Source organism: Pongo abelii, chromosome 9 (assembly GCF_028885655.2).
Source record: "Pongo abelii isolate AG06213 chromosome 9, NHGRI_mPonAbe1-v2.0_pri, whole genome shotgun sequence".
In the NCBI taxonomy this organism is placed as follows: Eukaryota; Metazoa; Chordata; class Mammalia; order Primates; family Hominidae; genus Pongo; species Pongo abelii.
In genome coordinates this window covers 23,736,527-23,756,148 of record NC_071994.2, presented here as the reverse complement: position 1 = coordinate 23,756,148, position 19,622 = coordinate 23,736,527, and the positions used below count along the sequence as shown (strand labels likewise).

General features: G+C 35.8%; 1 protein-coding gene and 1 long non-coding RNA gene across 7 annotated transcripts in view; one reads left to right on the top strand and one right to left on the bottom strand.

Moving 5' to 3' along the window:
- The window catches only part of TTC17 (tetratricopeptide repeat domain 17), a 144,109-nt gene that overhangs the window by 37,295 nt on the left and 87,192 nt on the right, over positions 1-19,622 (top strand). For all 6 annotated transcript variants that reach the window (XM_002821858.6, XM_054524474.2, XM_054524472.2 and 3 more), the window contains 10 exons: positions 1,998-2,107; positions 2,639-2,783; positions 3,235-3,374; positions 5,145-5,305; positions 6,634-6,746; positions 9,164-9,310; positions 10,699-10,814; positions 10,971-11,136; positions 12,325-12,402; positions 12,588-12,812. In XM_002821858.6, coding sequence (XP_002821904.3) covers positions 1,998-2,107; positions 2,639-2,783; positions 3,235-3,374; positions 5,145-5,305; positions 6,634-6,746; positions 9,164-9,310; positions 10,699-10,814; positions 10,971-11,136; positions 12,325-12,402; positions 12,588-12,812 — 1,401 coding nt within the window. The remainder of the gene's footprint in view (positions 1-1,997; positions 2,108-2,638; positions 2,784-3,234; positions 3,375-5,144; positions 5,306-6,633; positions 6,747-9,163; positions 9,311-10,698; positions 10,815-10,970; positions 11,137-12,324; positions 12,403-12,587; positions 12,813-19,622) is intronic.
- On the bottom strand, positions 1,230-19,531 carry LOC134762149 (uncharacterized). The gene is made up of 2 exons (XR_010141850.1): positions 19,442-19,531; positions 1,230-2,153 (listed from the first exon to the last, which is right to left on the bottom strand). It is a non-coding gene; the product is annotated as an uncharacterized LOC134762149 (long non-coding RNA).

Here is a 19,622-nt window from a genome sequence, read left to right as displayed (position 1 = left end):
TAGAGTTGGGCACATGGAGATTGATTATTAAATAATGAATATCTGAAGCGATGGAACTGGATGAAGTCATCTGGGGAAGACTGAAGTTTGAGAAGAAGCCTGTCTGACTCCTGGGCACCTCCCACATGTAGTTATCAAGCAGAAGGGGAAAGCCAGCAAAAAAGACCAGAAAGGGTATCCTGCAGAATGTGGTGTCCTAAGAGTCAATGGCAGAAAGTGGTCAAAGGAAGGAGGGAGTAATTCACAGTAACATTAGAACATTTATAGATTTGGGGGAGATTTTATGAGAACTACAGAAAGATATTTCTTTAAATATATATTTTTATCTTACCCCCAGTATGCTATGATAGATATTTAACTTATCATGATCTCTTCAGTAGTTCATGTAGAACTTTTTTTTTTTTTTTTTTTTTGAGATGGAGTCTCACTCTGTTGCTCAGGCTGGAGTGCAGTGGCGCAATCTCAGCTCACTGCAAGCTCCGTCTCCCGAGTTCACGCTATTCTCCTGCCTCAGCCTCCCAAGTAGCTGGGGACTACAGGTGCCCGCCACCACGCCCGGCTAATTTTTTGTATTTTTAGTGGAGATGGGGTTTCACCATGTTAGCCAGGATGGTCTCCATCTGACCTCGTGATCCGCCCGCCTAGGCCTCCCAAAGTGCTGGGATTACAGGCGTGAGCCACCACGCCCGGCCTCATGTAGAACTTTTAATTGAACTTTTTGTCCCAGTTTACATTATAATGTGAAAATAAAAGATGAAAATCAAAACCAAAGCATTTGTTGATTTGAAAAACAACTTTCACAAAAGGCCATCAAAAAGAAAACTGAAACCCCGGCCACAAGTCAGTTGTGAAGAATGTACTGTGCTTTAACCAGCTTCAAGTAGAAGTTCATAGTTGATCTGCTCATAATGTTAAAATCTGTAATTGCATCACTCAAAAATCACATACTTTTCTTGAAGACAATACGTAAGGATGAATAATGCAGGATTGTACTTATTGTAGTCTTAAAAAACTACGTTTAACTAAATTTAAACTATTTTTAACTACATTAAAATAACTCGTTTAAAAATAATTGGTCCTTGTGAAAGATTCATTGAAAATCTATAAAAGAAAGTAAAATTAATAATTTCAAAACTGGTTTGTAATATATTCTTTTGGAGTTTGATTTTTACACAGCTTTATAGTTAAAACATAATTATTCCCCATAGTATACGTTTTTAATAGTAGAATTGTGGGAGTCAAAGGGTAAATGTAATATACATTAATATGTATGTTAATGTGATATACATTACATTTTTAAAGCTTTTTACATACATGTCAAATTGTCCCCCAGAAATGCTATAGTAACTTAGCATTTCTATAGTTTAATATCTAAAGTTAATAATATTCAGTAAGTATTGGCTTTCTTTTTAGTCTTTGCCACTTTGTAAAAGGAAAACTTGTATCTTTTAAATTTCTATTTCTTTGTGAAGTTACACATTTTACATACTTCTTAGCTGTTTGTTCATGTTTTTGGCCCTTTTTCCTCTTTTTTTTTTTTTGTCTTTATGTTTAGAGTAAGCCTGTTTGTGCCTTCACTCAGATACTACATAAATAGAAAAAATTCTAAAATGTTAATTTCAGGAATTTCATGTTAGAGCTATTTCTAAGTAGATGAGGTCTTCTGACTTAATTTCTGAAGTCCTGAAAAAGGGCTCAACAAGTTGTGGTCAGTTGGTGGGATTTTTCTTATTTCCGTCTTGGAATAAGCTGGAATTGGATGGTCTCTATATGAAGATCACACCCTAATGCACGTGCTTAGCTGATGATTAGAATGCTCTTTTGACAGGTATAGTTTCTTTGTACTGTGTCCTGTTCTTTATCATTGCTTATCATTCAGTCTGGCTCTTCTTCCTCTTGAATTTCAGAAGAGCCAGAATATTAAAGGTGCTCCTTTTGAGTATTCTAAGTTAAACTGTCTTGAGTCGTGTTTGTAATTTTACTTTTTTAATCTCTAGAACACTTCCTCGTGGGTACTGTATAACATGGCTTCATTTTACTGGAGAATTAAGAATGAGCCATATCAGGTAGTAGAATGTGCCATGCGAGCACTTCACTTCTCTTCCAGGTAAGATTCCTCCTCTTCTGGACCTGATTTTCCACATTCCTCAGGACTGTTAAAGAAACAATACATAAGAAAGCAGTAAGAAGCAACATTGCATTATATACTTTTCTCCATCCCTGTTCAAAGAAATAAGTCCCACCACAAAAAAAAAAAAAAAAAAATCACAGATGTCAAAAACTTCAAAGTGACAATTGTGTAATATACTTTCCATTTCCATTAAGGAAAAAATATGTAGATGCCCTATGATTCACATGATACTTGAATGGAATTATCATAAACTAAGTTTAACTTTTCTTAAAGCAAATATAAGCCCTAAATAAATTGTAAAATCATACAGTGTCTGCAATACCTTATTTTAGTGACAAAATTTGTAGCTATCAGATTAAGAACCATCAATAATTTAAAAATGAAACACTATGATTATCTTATTTTCTCCACCTATATCTTAGTTTCCTAAGCACAAGTAACTTTGAATGTCATTTTTCCTTGTCAAGTGGTTCTACATAATCATGGAATATGTGCTGCTTTCCTTAGGCACAATAAAGACATTGCCCTGGTCAACCTGGCAAACGTTCTACACAGAGCACACTTCTCTGCTGATGCTGCTGTTGTGGTCCATGCAGCTCTGGATGACAGTGACTTCTTCACCAGCTATTATACTTTGGGGAATATATATGCAGTAAGTACTACTCTTTGTTTCATGAGTCATGCTAGTTGCCACTTTCTTTTTTTTTTTTTCTCCCCCCTCAGTAGAATGTTACTTTTTTCCATTCCTTTTTTGGTCTGAACAATGGAAGTGAAATTAGGAGGAAGAAAAATCCTCAACACAGTAATGTAATTATTCTAGTCTCTTGCCAAAAAAAAATAATAATAATTAAATTGGAATTTTAAACTTCTACAGGTTACACCTTTTAAGGTTAGCAATACCTTCCAACTAAACCATCCTATAGTATGCCTTAATATTGTAGGGATCTGGTCACTGATCAAAATAATGGTCACTGTAGAGTAAGATGTAGGTGTGATCTCATAAATATTAGAGGATTTGGACAGATGCAACCAGGCCATGGCTAACATTTTTTTTCCCGTGTGTGTGTGTGTGTGTATGCGTATGTTTGTTTTTGTCTCTTCAGATGCTTGGGGAATATAACCACTCAGTGCTCTGTTATGACCACGCTTTGCAGGCCAGACCTGGGTTTGAGCAAGCTATAAAGAGGAAGCATGCTGTCCTATGTCAGCAAAAACTGGAGCAGAAATTGGAGGCTCAACATAGGTAATTGAGAGGAAAAATTTCACTCAAGCACTAGCACTATCGAACCTTAGGTTAAATCTGTGTAGGGGATATCAGTGTTAATTTGGTAATTGGAATTAAGAAAGAAACCTCTTCACTACTGCAAGTCCTATCCTTTTTCTGTAAGTCCTGGTGGTTTAGCATAATTCAGTGGTTGTGTAGAGGAATATCTTTAATTGTATGGATTCCTGCAACTAGAGAATATTTGTAGTAAAAGCTGTCACTTAAATCTTGACAATTTTGACCATTGATTACTTTTATGAAGTCAGTTGAGGTGGGGAGACTGGGATACTTACTAACTTTGTTGACTACATTTTTATTTCCGTAGAATATACTAAGTTTCAGTAAAATCACTTACATGTGCAATAGCTGATCTTTCTCCTCTTGGAGAGAGGTGGTGGCTCCTAGGGTTGGGCTATTGTTAAGGTAGTTAAATGGCATTGAGAGACATTATTTGGCCCACGTTTTCATCATGATTGTGTGTTAGGTTGTACCGTAATGGAAGTCTATTGTATTTGATCCTTGAGATATAATAAGTTAAAAAACATTTCCTTCAATCAGTAGGGCTAGTTAAGAAGCTTCATGTTAACTCAGAAGTGAATTTTTCATATCTCAGAATTAGCTGTAATATTTGAGTTTACTTTGGTTAGTAGAGAATTAAACAGAGATTTAGAACTCGTTAAACTTTTGTATTTGCTTATTTTCCAATCTTTTTAAGGCATAATGTGGTAGGAAGTAAAAAGGATGACAGCTTGCTTATTCATAACTGGTTTCTGTTATACCTGGCTGAGCTTTTTCCAATATCATGCTCTTAATAATTGAGCTGGCTGTATCTTTACACAATCTGTATAGCTCCTAAAATCTCTATATGTTACCGTGTGTAATAGGCAGTATGGGTTTTCTGATTAAATGTAATCAGGCAGCTGATTTACTGAAATCAGGTGGTGAAGCATATTCCTTTCGAAGCATAGTTTCTGTAGTTTTTCCTGGCCTGTAACCAATAAGCTAGAGTATGAAAGCAAAGTACTGTGGCCCCTAACTCTTAACTTTGTCTTTAAGCAGAATCTAGGGAAAAAGTGAAAAGGAGGAAAGGATTCTAGAAAGACTTTGAATGTTGATGGAACTAATGCAAATTTTGTAGAGAGAAATAGAGTTGTTAAATACATAAACTTGTATATTGTCATGTATTTTTTTTATGGCACCTGAAAAATGCAACATACCATTTGATGTCATGATAGTTGTATTGCCAGGTGTCATGGCTGATGCCTGTAATCCCAGTTATTCCGGAGACTGAGGCAGGGTGGAGGGGAGGAATCACTTGATGCCAGGAGTTCAAATCTAGCCTGGGCAACATAGCAAGACCCAGTTTCTAAAACTAAATTAGCCAGGCATGGTGGCGTGTGCCTTAGTCCCAGATACTCCTCAGGAGGCTGAGGCAAGAGGACCCCTTGAGCCCAGGAGTTGAGCCCAAGAGTACAAGGCTGCAGTGAGCTACAATCAGGCCTCTCCATCCAGCCTTGACAACAGAGCAAGACTCCATTTCTTTTTTAAAAAAGTTGTATTTAAACGAAGAATTTCACATTTATCTTTTTGCCCTATTATTCTTGAACTGGTGGTACAGGGTTGTATGTTAAATAAAAGGAAAACACACAGTAATTGTTGCTGAGAACCAGAAAAATCTATGCGTTTAAGTGGGTTTAAAATTTATGATTTTATAGCTCTAACTTTTTCCTGGTATTAAAAAATGTTAAGATCTCTCCAGCGAACACTGAATGAGTTAAAAGAGTATCAAAAGCAGCATGACCACTACCTGAGACAGCAGGAAATCCTAGAAAAACACAAACTGATTCAGGAGGAGCAAATCTTAAGAAATATCATTCATGAGACTCAGATGGCAAAAGAGGCACAATTAGGTAAGTAGTGACTCCAAGTAGTTGAAGACAGCTTAGGAAATTCACTTTTAGCATGCTTTACTATCATAACTTTCTTGTAGCCTTAAAGCAGTGTGAAGTTGTGTTTATGACTTCCCTACATCTTGAAAGCATGATTCATCACTGTGGGTATACCAGGAGGCCTGGGGAGCTGGTTGGGTCTGCCTTGCTTTTTTCAAATTTACATTTTGAAATAAAAAACAAGTCTTGTAGATCCTAGAAGTCTTAACAGTTATTTGCGTTGTGTGTTCAACATCTGTTTTTTTTCCTACTTTAATATGCATATCAGTCTCCTGGAGATCTTGTTGAAATGCAGATTATGATTCAGTAGGTCTGAATGGAGGCCTGAGAGTCTGCCTTCCTAATAAGCTCCCAGGTGATGCCTGTTGCCGCGGGTCTGAAAATTCTGCACTGTGGGTAACAAGGCCTTACACTAAGTGAATTCAAGCCAGACCCACCCTACAAACAACCCATCCATACTCCTTTTTTTCTTGCTGTCTTAAAAACGGTATTTTAGAAGTAAAATTTTAGACTGGAATTCTTAACCTGGGTCGATGGATTAGTTTCAGGGGGTTCTGAAATCCTCCTCAAAATTATATGTAGATTTGTGTATGTGTCCAATTTTATTTTTCTGGGAAGAGGGTTGGGTTGGCATGAGAACAATGATTTGGTTATATCTAGAATGTTTTGTTTCTAATGACAAGGGAGCAGATCTGACAACTCAATACCAGAGAATAAATTAATAGAATCTCTTAATTATACCCTTCTCCCTTGATAAGTATGTTGGTCAAGAAAGCCTCTTAACCTTTGGCACTTAGCTGTGACCATTTATAGTTTATTTTACAATTCCCTTAACAAGTTTTCTTTGCTATTATGAGTGTAAAAAGTATGCTCAGTCTTTGGAATTACTTACCGCCCAGTATATTGAAATGCAACCTGAGCTCTTATATATGCATTTGAAACAAAATTATGAAGTATGTAAAGCAAATTCTCTCCAGAAAGATGGCCAAAGTCTCTTAAAACGATGTAATCAATAGATTTTACAATCATAGACCATAATTGCTGAAAGATACCTCAGTAATCATCTAGTGGAGTCCCTTTGTTTTTATAGAAGGAAAAACCAGGACTTCTTAGAATGATTTAATTTGATTAACCATTAATGAATATTTCTCTATATAAGTACATCCTATGTAAGTAGCCTGCTAGGCTCTGAGGGATACAGGGTTGATACTAAATGACTTAGTCTAAGAAAATCACATTGGCATTGTTGACCTTGCTCATCATTTGTGTAATTTCCTTTCTTATTCCAGGAAATCATCAGATATGCCGACTGGTCAACCAGCAGCATAGTTTACATTGCCAGTGGGACCAGCCTGTACGCTATCATCGTGGAGATATCTTTGAAAATGTGGACTATGTTCAGGTCTTTTTCTTGGTCCAATCTAATTCTTATAAACGTTTGCTTTATAAAGATTTTTTAAAACTTTTGTTTTTCCCCTTGATTCTTTGTATATTTGATCTCTAAAATTTGTGATTATCATTTAGATATTTAAGATTTTGAGGCTGGGCACAGTGGCTCACGCCTGTAATCTCAGCACTTAGGGAGACAGAGGCAGAAGGATCACGAGCCCAGGAGTTCAAGACCAACCTAAGTAACATGGTGAAACTCCATCTCTACAAAAGCATATATAAATTGTCCAGGCATGGTGGCATGCACCTGTAGTCCCAGCTACTCGGGAGGCTGAGGCGGGAGATTCATCTGAGCTCTGGAGGTCAAAGCTGTAGTGAACCCAGATCATGCCGTTGCACTCCAGTCTGGGCAACAGAGCAAGACTGTGTCTCAAAAAAATAAAGAAAGAAAGAAAGAGCGAGAGAGAGATTTTGATTATCTGTTATGTTGTTATGTTTACAAAGTCAGATTTTATAGGGAGTACTCAGTAACTCCATGGATGCTTTCTATTTCTCAAAGTACCATCTAAATATTTATATGCACATGCATTTGATTCTTTTCTCCTTTACCATGGGAGCTAGAATTGGGCTATTATTATTATTGAACTCAAAGCTTTTATCTCCCCACTTTCCCTATTAGAGTAAGACCTATTTAAAATTTGAGAGCAACCATGCTATTTGTTTCCTAAAGTAATCAGTCCAATTATATTGCCTCAACCAATACCACCAACAAAATGCTCATTATCAACAGAAAATCTTTATTAAGCACACTGCTAGGTGTGTACTTTCTCTCACTTTCTGTCGCTATATATACACATATATATACACACACACATACATGTATACAATCCTAATCTATCTAGTTGGGAAGAACTAACACATATAATGATACCAAATAGTATATAATTGATGTTGAATAAGTGATACAGACAGCAAGTACAGCCAGAATTCTGAGTATAAAAAAAGAAGATTCAAACACTGAAACTTTTTGAGCACTGACATGATGCTCAAAAGAAATGTTCATTGGAGCATTTTGGATTTCACATTTTTTGATTGGGATGCTTAACAGGTAAGTGTAATAAAATATTCCAAAATCCAAAAAAATCTCAAATCTGAAATGCTCCTGATCATGCATTTCAGAAAACTGATACTCAACCTGTATTAGAAATAAAACATTTATTCTATCTTAGAGAAAACTTATCATGTCTAATTGTAGATATAGAAATTTCCAGCAATAACTAATTAAGATAACTAAGAGATTAGGAGAGCATCTGTAGGAGGACAAACCACAAAAACTTAGAACTCTTTAATTGGAAAAATCCAGACTGCATTGGGAAAAAATAAGAGAAAAATTAAGAAGCCATTTAAAAGGGGAAATAGTGATAGGGACCAAAAGCTTCCTATGAGTATTGTAAACCAGCTCCCAGCAATATCTCATGTTTGATTTCCAAGGGAAAAAATAAAGAAGACCAGATTCACACCCTCTGGGATTATAGCTCTTTATCTTTAAAAACCAAGCATTTTAAAGGGAAGAAAGGGGGATGTTTAGAAATGAAATAGATTGAAACCCAATGTACCTTTTGGACTTTTTCATGGTCTCAAGACAGATCATTTGAAGGAGTGTAGCTTCCAATAGTCTATATTCATAAAATTGTATCACTGCTATATAGTGAAAGAATCCATTCCTATTCATAAAGACCTAGAGCTACAAATTCATCATATTCATTCCTTTTTCTTATGTCTTTCCTACCCCATCACATCCCCAGTCCCATTCTCATTATCTAGCAAGGTTTCAGAAACACACAAGCATCTTTGTAAGTATATCCAACATTGTTCCACCTTGCTTTGAAGGAAGGCTGTATATGTTTGTGTTCTCTCATCTTCTAGGTTACCCTTTTACCCCCAAAACTTTTCTTTGTAATTGATTGCACAACAGTCTGTAATCCTTAAGTGATAGTTATAGAACCCTTAAGAATACTTTCTTAAGTTCCCTCGCCTCTACCCACACACGGCACGCTAATTTTAGAGTGGTGAGCATTTTAGTGTAGGAAGAAAAGGGGAATAATTAACCAGATTTCTCAATTAGCTAATTATTAACCTAAAGAGAGTAAATCATAAAAATGAAGCAAAGGGACAGGAAAACAACCTATGCCGTTTTTCTCATACTCCAATGGCAAAGTTATTGAAAGTTGCTAACTATGTATTATCCATGAAAGAATATCGTTGGGGCATAGCTCTTAAAATTAAAAGATCCAATTGCTTTATTACTGAGCTACTTTCTGATTTTCTACTAATTTTGAATATTCACTCGCTTTTTTGGTGTGAGTTAAATTATAGTCACAACTCCTTTTCCACTTTCAATTTGATTGAACTTTTTGTTTCATTTTCTAGTTTGGTGAGGATTCATCAACCTCCAGTATGATGTCTGTGAACTTTGATGTTCAATCAAATCAGAGTGATATCAATGATTCGGTCAAGTCTTCTCCCGTAGCCCATTCTATTCTCTGGATTTGGGGCAGGGACTCTGATGCATATAGGGTAAGTTAATAGAGGATGATGAAGCAGTTTTCTCAAACTGACAAGATCCATTAAAGCAGTGGCCCTCAACCTCACTGACTAATATGGCCTCTATGACTGTTCAGATTAGTTCAGCAAATGTGTAGTACATTTCTATTAAATGGAAGCCATTCTGCTAGGTAGTGAATGAGTAAGATGCAATTTCTGCCTTGAGTTTTTCCCAATCAAGTAGAGCAGATAGACACCCTGATTTCAATTCAAAGCTTTATCCTCTGAGTATTATTACCAACCTTAACAAGTTTCTAAACTTGACCCAAGTGTATGTTTTTATATACTTCGCTTAATCGGCATTCTTTTATTGAACTCCCACCTGTGTGCCAGGCTAATGCTAGCAGTATAATAGATAAGCCCGCTTGCTCTTCTGGAGCCTACATTCTGGTGGATGATACAGACAATAAACAAGTTAGTGCATGTGCCTTTCTAGACTAGCTAAGAAAGAATTGTAGGTTAGCTGAGGCGGATACCAAGGTATGAGGACAGAGACTATGTGCTTTTTATTCACCATTAAATTTTCAGAATTTAATCAAGGGTTTAACAGAATTAAACAGCCACTTCGATTTAATTATATTTAATATAAATCCCTCAAAGTTTGATAGCTTGAAGATTTAAGTTTAGTAAGCCTCTGGTACATCTTATTTATATTTTGAGAAAATTAACATTTTACAAATCATAAAACAATTGTTAAACTTTGGCATTGGCAAAGAAAAGACCTTAGTTCAGGGAAAAATAGTGTTCAAATAGGTTTTATAGGCTTATGTATGCTTTCAGGTACAAGTCATAAGCTCCACCTCAAATTAACTTAAACACAAAGAAAATGTGCCTGTTACTACAGGAAGTCCAGAAATAGGATAAACTTCAGGTCTGGTTGATTCAGTGGTCCAGTGATGTCATCAGTGACCCATTTCTTCTTTTTCTTTTTTTTTTGTTTTTTTTCTTCACTCTGCCATCCACAGTATTGGTTTCATCCAAAAGCTTGGTTTTTTTCATGGTCATAAGATGACAGCCAGCAGCAACTGGAACAACATGATTTTTTGTTCATGTGTAACATAAGAGCCTAAGACTTGCTTCTCTTTCCGAAAAGCCCCAAGCAAGCCTCTTCTTGTGTCTCACTGGCTCAACTGGCTTATACCCGCCCAACCCTGAACCAGTCTGTGGTAAAGCAGGTAGAATTACTGACTTAGATTAATAATCTGCAATAATAGCAGGAATATTATAGAGTCTACCATAATCTTAAGATATTATAGTTTTGTTCAATTATTGTAGTATATTTATATCATTTTAAAAGTTTATTTAGCATATTGAAATACTGATTCCAAAGAAATTTATGAGAAATTTTGTTTGTTTATCAGGACAAACAGCATATTCTGTGGCCTAAAAGAGCAGATTGTACAGAAAGCTACCCTAGAGTCCCTGTTGGTGGGGAATTGCCAACGTATTTTCTGCCTCCAGAAAACAAAGGACTCAGGCAAGTGCTGATGGATTTGGCAAAGCACCTGATTCTGCATGATTGTCATCTAGCGGTTCTTTGAGAGCACCAGCCTTGGACTTGAAAGGTTAAGTCTTTATCTTGAAGTCACCCAAACTTTGAAAATATGAATCTTGTTCCTTTTTCTTGTGCCAGGATCCACGAACTCAGCAGTGATGATTATTCTACAGAAGAAGAGGCCCAAACCCCTGACTGTTCCATAACTGACTTCAGAAAAAGCCACACTCTGTCCTACTTAGTCAAAGAATTAGAGGTTCGCATGGATCTGAAAGCCAAAATGCCAGATGACCATGCACGAAAAGTAAGGCTCACTTAGGCTGGTATTTATTGCCGTCCATTCTGGGTGACTTCAGAAGCCTCTTAAATGGAACAAAAAATTGATAGAAGGTAGCTGTTGAGTTTTAAGTATATAAAATAGAAGGATAGAGTTAAAGAACTGGTGAAATGATGGCGAAGTCAGTCATGCTATTAAAGAAATGCCAGAGAGTTCCTTGGAGCTGCTATACATAGATCACCTAAACACTATTCCTCTAACTCAGAGCACTTGAAAGATGAGTAGCACAGAACTCTCTGTTATCTAATGGAGTCGGTGTAATGCAGGCCATTGCAACCACTAAAAGTTAGCTCTGCATCCTCCAGGCCTCCAGAAGTTTATATAAATTGAAAGCTTGAAGAATCTCTTTCTCTGGCCTTATCAACCCTGCTGTGACCTTATATGAGGTCCCTAGGAATTTATATTAATTTGATAACGACTCTGCAAACATTAGAAGTTCAGTTATGCTCTTTTCCTAAATTCCTATTAATTATGTATAACTATGAGTGTTTTATTACTCTAGATTACCATATTAGATATCATTCCATAGATAAAAATGAAAAAAAAAATTACCTTTTTTGCAATCACAGACCATCACAACCACCTTTTTTTTTTTTTAAGTTAATTTCAAAACTATAGGCACTTACTACTACTTACATTCAACAGACATTTCGTTAGGCAAAAAACATTATGTGCCAGACATTGTTTTGGATGCTAGGAATACAAAGATAAACAGACCATGATCTGTGCCTTAGAGTTGTTGACACTTATATAAATGCTGCAGGAACATGAAGTAGAATAATTGAGGATCTGGTATTTTCCAGGAAGGAAAGACAGTAGATTTTTATTACAGCAGATATTGCATGCTGTTGTCTTTTGAATGATTTCTTCTTGGGTTCTGAACACTTCGGCTGACTTTAATGGGGTATGGTAGGTTACTTTAATGTGTGGGGGTAAATATGTCTTTTTAACTTTTTAATTAAACTATTATATACATGTGAGCAGGTCAACACCTGTTGGTATGTGAATGAATTTATGTCATATATATGATTATAAATATTTGTTCAAATTAGCTGTTCCTGAGGAGCTCAAGAAAAGACTGCCATCTATAGAAATTCTTTTCAAATGTCTTCCCTGTTATTTTCAATTGAGTCACTCTTCCTTTTGATGTTTCAGATTTTGCTTTCCCGTATTAATAACTCTACTATCCCAGAAGAAGAAATTGGGTCTTTCTTATTTCATGCTATTAATAAGGTAAGTCATTTACTTTAGACATCTAAAACTTAAATGCTTCTTAATTATAATTAAAAGTTAAAATACACATCTAAAACTTAAATGCTTCTTAATTATAATTAAAAGTTAAAATACACTTATTAAAAATCTTACTTAGAACAAGTACTGCATTCTTGTACTAACTGAAGTATTTTTGGATTTTTCAGCCAAATGCTCCTGTCTGGCTCATACTCAATGAAGCTGGACTATACTGGAGAGCAGTAGGAAATAGCACTTTTGCTATTGCCTGTCTTCAGAGGGCTTTGAATTTAGCTCCACTTCAATACCAAGATGTTCCTCTTGTCAACTTGGCCAACCTTTTGATTCATTACGGCCTTCATCTTGATGCCACTAAGCTGCTACTTCAAGCTTTGGCCATCAATAGCTCTGAGGTGAGGTTTTAAGGGTTTTCATAGTTCCGTATACTATGTAGGGTAACTCAAATTTAGATTACAATTTGTATTTTTCTAGGGAAAGCATAAAAAATGTCATGTTTTGCCTTTCACAGTAGCATTTGCATTATTTCAAGAGAGTATGAAAAAGCTTTTGTTTTATTTTGATGTGTTCTTTAAATTTTGAGTGAAATTTATAATTACACAGTTAAGTTTTTTTTGGAAACTTACATTTAAATAAGAATAACATAGCTGTAAAAATATACTGCCACTTTTTTATGTCAGTCTGAAACATCTGGTTTGTATTTTATCCTACTCATCACAGCGTGCACACTGCTTAATATTACACTGTTTTACAACTTTAATTTATAGAAATACTTATACCATTCAAGCCAGAGGACAGTTCAAAGATGGTTTTCGTAAGAATAAATAGATACATTGATTTTCATGCCCCAAAGCTCTCAACATGCATCTTATGGAGTTACATCAGTGCTTTGTAGTTCATGGTTTTGAAGATACAACTTTTGTTTTTCATATTTTAACATCTCTGATATCAGGATGGATGTTATAATTGCCGTCATTTTAGGTTTCATGAAATTCAGTTATAATAAATATACAATTAAATTGATTGTATACCTGATGTCTTAATGTTTATAGGTTTTATATCCAAAGAAACCTTTAGAAGGGATGTGCATGAATGGTTGAGGTTTATTTATGGTATCTGAAAGCTGATTTCTTAAGGATGAGAAGAAAATATTGCCTGTTTTCTTTTGAAATACACAAATTCACAACTGGATTTTAAGCAGAAGTTTACAATCTCAATATTATGTAACAGGTCACATTGCCAGAGAAGTACATGAAATATTTATCTAGTGCTTACTGTGTACCAGGTGCTGGTACAGTGGGAACAGATGTGGTAAAGTGGGAAATGGAAAGCGCAATGCAGCCGTATTCCCTTGAAACTTTTCATGATTCCCTTTTTACTGTTTTCAGCCAAGGGACTTAGGTACTATTCTTCTGAAGAAAAAAGACTTCCTTTAGTGATCAGTTACCTTTTGATATTTTAAAATCATACTAAAATTTTAGTTGTTAAATACCATGGTGCTACAATAAGAATAAAAAGATAAATTAATGGATCAGGGGGGTACCCCAAAAATATACCTTTTTTTTTTTCTTTGAGACAGGGTCTTGCTCTGTTGCCCAGGCTGGAGTGCAGTGGCGTGGTCACGGCTCACTGCAGCCTCCACCTCCTAGGCTCAAGTAGTGCACCCACCTCAGCCTCCCTAGTAGCTGGGACTACAGGCATGCACCACCACTTATGGCTGAATTTTGTATTTTTTTGTAGAGATGGGGTTTCACCATGTTGCCAAGGCTGGTCTTGAACACCCAAGCTCGAGCAATCCTCCCATCTCAGCCTCCAAAAGTGATGGGATTACAGGCATGCACCACCACACCCGGCCCCAAAAATGTTCCTTAATCAGCACCCTCTTCCCAACTTTTGGAAATTCTTCCTTATAAGCATGTCTTCTATACAAATATTTCATAATGTTTCAACTCTACTGTACAGGTGATCTCTAAAAATTTATTCCTACCTAATTTTAAAGCCATCAATTTAAATGGTTGTATAAAGGACCAATGAACTGATATGCCACAACCTATTTTTCTGTTGTCGCATATTTAGTTTGCTGACAGTACTTAGCTATTATCAATGATGGTTTTCTGCAGAGGTCTTAAAGATTGTTAGCAGTGGAATTACTAAGTCAATAAGAGAATGAATATTTTGATGGCTCTGGCACAAAATACCAAACAACCCACTAAAATGATTTGGCCAGTATATATTGCCATGAACAAGGTATAAAAATATTAATTCCACCTGTGTCTTTATTAGAATTGAACAACTGAAATAACTGCCAATTTTTTTGATTGTTTACTAGAGCCAGGCACGATACTAAGCATCTTACATGTAATAACTAATTTAATCCTCACAACAACCCTGTGAGATGGAATTTCCCCTTTGATAGATGAGGAAACTCTTAAGAGTTAAATGTACAGAGTAAGGGATTTATGGGAAGTCACAGCTTGGTTTTGAACTCAGGGAGATTGGCCACAGAGCAAATACTCTAGTCATGTTATACTACCTATGAATTAACGTTTATAAAACAAGTTTGCTTGCTTAAAAATACCACTTCTCTGTTGTAACGTAAAGTTTTATCTTATGGTTGTTTTTGTTTTTCTTTTTTTTCTTTTTTCTTTTCTTTTTTTTTTTTTTTTTTTTTTTTTGAGACAAAATCTCGCTCTGTCACCCAGGCTGGAGTGCAGTGACATGATCTCAGCTCACTGCAAGCTTCGCCACCCAGGTTCAAGCTCTTCTCATGCCTCAGACTCTGGAGTAGTTGGGATTTCAGGTGCACACCACCATGCCCGGCTGATTTTTGTACTTTTAGTAGAAACAGGGTTGTATTTTAGTAGAAACACGTTGGCCAGGCTGGTCTCAAACTCCTGACCTCAAGTGATCCGCCTGCCTTGACCTCCCAAAGTGCTGGGATTACAGGTGTGAGCCCTTACGCCCAACCTTGTAATTGTATTTTTAAAGTAAAAGTTTATATATACATTTTGTTCATTTTAGAATTTTGTTTTTTAAATTTTGTGCAAACCCTTTGTATGATAAACTCTTTAACTCCATCTCTCATGTGTTAAAAATATTTTCCCTCTTTGCCTTTTTATCTTAGCGTTTAAAAATTGCCCGTAAGTTTGCCAGTCTTTTCAATGTTGATTTCTATTGTTAGATTTCAAGTGTTCTCACGAAACTGTTTGTTTTTGTTTTCTATGGCTTAATCTTTGAATAGTTGATTCTCAAATATATAAAGATGTTTTCCTGTGATGGCTCCTGGATATTTTATAGTTTTAGGCTTTACAGTTAGGTCTATGATTCATTTCAAGTTAAATTTTCTTTGTAGTGTGAGGTAGGGATCAAAGTTCATATTTACACGGATATCCAGTTGTTCAGCTTCATATCTTGAGAAGACTGCCCTTTTCCTGTTGAATTACCTGTCACCTTTGCCCTGAACTCCAGACTCCTTTATTCAACAGCTTACTTGACATTTCCACTTAGATGTCTAAAGGGCACTCTAGAACGAAAGGCCAAAACCAAACTCCTTAACACCGTTCCAAATTTATTCTTCCCAGTCTTCCTCATTTCAGGAAATAATAAAGCTATCTTTCCAGTAGCTCAGACCAAAAACTTAGGGGCTTCCTTCATACCTTTCTCCTATTCTCAGGGAAAATTCAGTCCACTAGCTAACCTTGTTGATTCTGTTTTCAAAATATACCTCAGATTTTACTACTTATCATTGCTTCTACTGCTGTCCCATCCAAACCATAATTATTTTTGTCTGGATTATTTTAATAGCCTCTAAACTGGTGTCTCTGCTTCTGCCATTGTCCCCCAGTCTGTTCTCATACAGCAACAGTGAAATCCTTATAAAAAGTCAAATGTTGTTATTTGTTGGCTCAAAATCCCTGCAGTGGCTCTCCATAGAACTCACGGGAAAATACGAGTTTGTAATGATATAGAAGGTCCTACATGACCTTGTTACTTTTCTGACCTTATCTGTGTCAAGTCATTCCTTAGCACATTCTATTCTAGCCTCACTTGCCTCCTTGTAGTTCCTTGAATATACTAAGCATGCCCCTACCTCAGGTCTTTTGCATTTTCTATCCTCTCTGGTTGGAGTACTTCATCCCACCAATATTCTTCATTGCTTGCTCCACCTCCTTGAAGTCTTATGAATACTAACTTCTCAGTAAGTCCTCTCATACTACTCTATTTTAAATGGTGCACTCCCCACCCCCCCCCAATCTAGTGCTACCTCTATTTCTTCCTTCTATATTTTTCTCCCTCCCATTTTACTCACTGACATCCCCACACTAGACTGTAAGGTCTATGAAGGCAGCAGTTACCTTTCTTATTTTCTACTGTATCTTCAATGTTCAAAACTATGCCTGCAACATAGTAAACACTCAGTACTTATTTTTTGGTTCAAGGGATGAAGTTCAACTTTTTTTCCAAAATGCTAACCAGTTCATCTCAATGCAGGATATTTTTACAGCCATCATTTTGTCATAGGGATAATTATAACACTTTGTTTCCTTATGCAAAATATAAAGATACATTTGAAGTCTAAGTATGGGATTTAATTTTGTATCTGGGTGTGAACTACTAAGTAATAGTTTGAATGTAATCTGAGCTGCTTAGGTTAGACTTCCTTAATCTAGAATATTTTTTATCCTCTGGCTTGGTTACAGTGAGAAATTTCTGATGATCTAACAGCCCCAGTCAAAAGCAGGTAATTGGATAAATCATAAGCATTGTTTTACATAGGGATATATTATACAGTTTGAAAATAAAACATTCTTAGATCTTTTTAACTATTTTTAATAATAAAATAAATTTAAAACATATGGTTGGCACACAAGCAAATATAAAAACACTATAGATGTATTTCAGTTAAAATGGCCTAAACTAAATACTTTGGGCTGCTTATGAAAACAGAGTCTCAGCAAACAATTGGAAAATAGCATACAAAGTACACTGTTTACAATAGCATCAAGAAAACATCAGATCTGGTGTGGTGGCTCACACCTGTGATCTCAGCACTTTGAGAGGCTAAGAGGGGAGGATCGCTTGAGCCTAGGAGCTCAGTACCAGCCTGGGCAACACAATGAGATCCACTCTCTACAAAAAAGTCAAAAAAATTAGCCAAGTTTGGTGGTATGCACCTGTACTCCTAGCTACTTGGGAGGCTGAGGTAGGAGGATCTCTTGAGCCCAGGAGCTCCAGACCAGCCTGGGCAACAGAATGAGACCTTGTCTCAAAAAAAGGAAATAAAGAAAACATCAGATTTCTAAGAATAAACCTAAAAGAAGATATACAATATTTATATACTGATTACAAGATATCACGAAGAGAAAGAAGACATAAATACAGGTTGAGCATCCTAAATTCAAAAATCTGAAATCCCAAACATTCGAAAATCCAAAACTTTTTGAGCACCAAGGTTGGTGCTCCCTGACACTCAAGGGAAATGCTCATTGGAGCATTTTGGATTTTGGATTTTCAGATGTGGGATGTACAGCCAGTAAATATAATAAAATATTCAAAGATGTTAAAAAATCTGAAATCCAAAACATTTCTGGTTCCAGGCATTTTGGATAAGGGATACCCAACTTGTAAAGGGAGATATACATCATGTTCACACATTGAGAGAGTCAGTATTGTTCAGATGTAAGATCTCTGCAAATCAATTTATAGATTCAATTCAATCTCAGTCAAACACCTAGTAATTGCATATATGTGTTTGTGTATTGATAAGTTGATTCTAAAATCTACATAGAACTAGACCTAGAATAGACACACACACACACACACACACACACACACAAATGGGGGCAGGGTGATGGGGAGGAACAGAGTTGGAAGGCTTTTATTACCAGATTTTGAGATTTACTATAATTAAATGAGTATGGTATTGGTACAAAGATACTCAAACATAGCAATGGAACATAATAGGGAATTTAGAAGTAGACCACCATAAATATGGCCACTGATTTATGACAAAGGTGTACCTGTAGCTCAGTGAGGAAAAAACATTTTGGTTTTTCAGTAAGTTAGTGCTAGAGTAATTGGATGATATCCTTATGGAGAAAGATAAGAACTTTGACTTCTGCCTCACACCATAACACAGGATTAATTTAAAGTGGATCATGTACCAAAATATGAAAGATAAAACAATAAACCTTCTTTATAAAGATATAGGAGAAAGTCTTTATGACCTTGCAGTAGGCAAAGATGTCAAAAAGCACTAACTATAAAAGAAAAAAATGATAAGCTGAACTTCATTGAAATTAAGAAATTCTGTTTATCAAAAGATACTATTCAGAGAGTAAAAAACAAACCATAGACAGAAGATTTTTGCAATAAATATTTTCAACAAAAGACTAATATATAATATAGACAGAGAGCTCCTTCAAGGCATTAAGGGCAATCTAATTCCTTTAGATAGAGAAAAGAACAGGTACTTCAGAAATGAGGATATCCAAATGGCCAATAGGCACCTGAAAAAAAAAAAATCCTCAACATTATTACTCATCATGGAAATGCAAATGAAAACCACAGTTAGACACTATTGCAGCTCACTAAAATAGCTAAAATTAAAAGGACTGACAATACAGAGTCTCTGAATTCTCACACTTGCGGGTAGGAGTGTAAATTTGTGCATCCATTTGGAAGACTATTTGGTTGTATCTACTAAAACTAAATATACATCTACCTTACAACCTGTACTAAGTATATACTCAAAGAAAATGAGGACAATATGCCTATCAAGACATTTACAAGAATATTCGTAGTAACTTTATTATAATAGACGAAAGTGGAAATAGCCCAACTGCCAATCAGATGAACAAGCTGTGGTATATTCTTATGTTAGAACATTACACATCAGCTTAAAAAACAGTGAGCTACTGATGTACACAGAAGCATGAATGAATTTTAGATTGAGTGAAAGAAGCTACAAAAGGACACATATTACATGTACTCATAGGAGAACATGCAGTTTGATTTCATTTACCTGAAGTTCAAGAACTATGATGACAGAAGTCACATCACAACAATGGTTACTTCTGGGGTTGGATTGCCCAAGGGAACCTCCTGGAGTACTGAAAACATTTTAGTGTCTTGAGCAGTATGGTCGTTACAGGGATATATACATATATAGTTTATATTACATACTTTATATATTTTTTATCTTA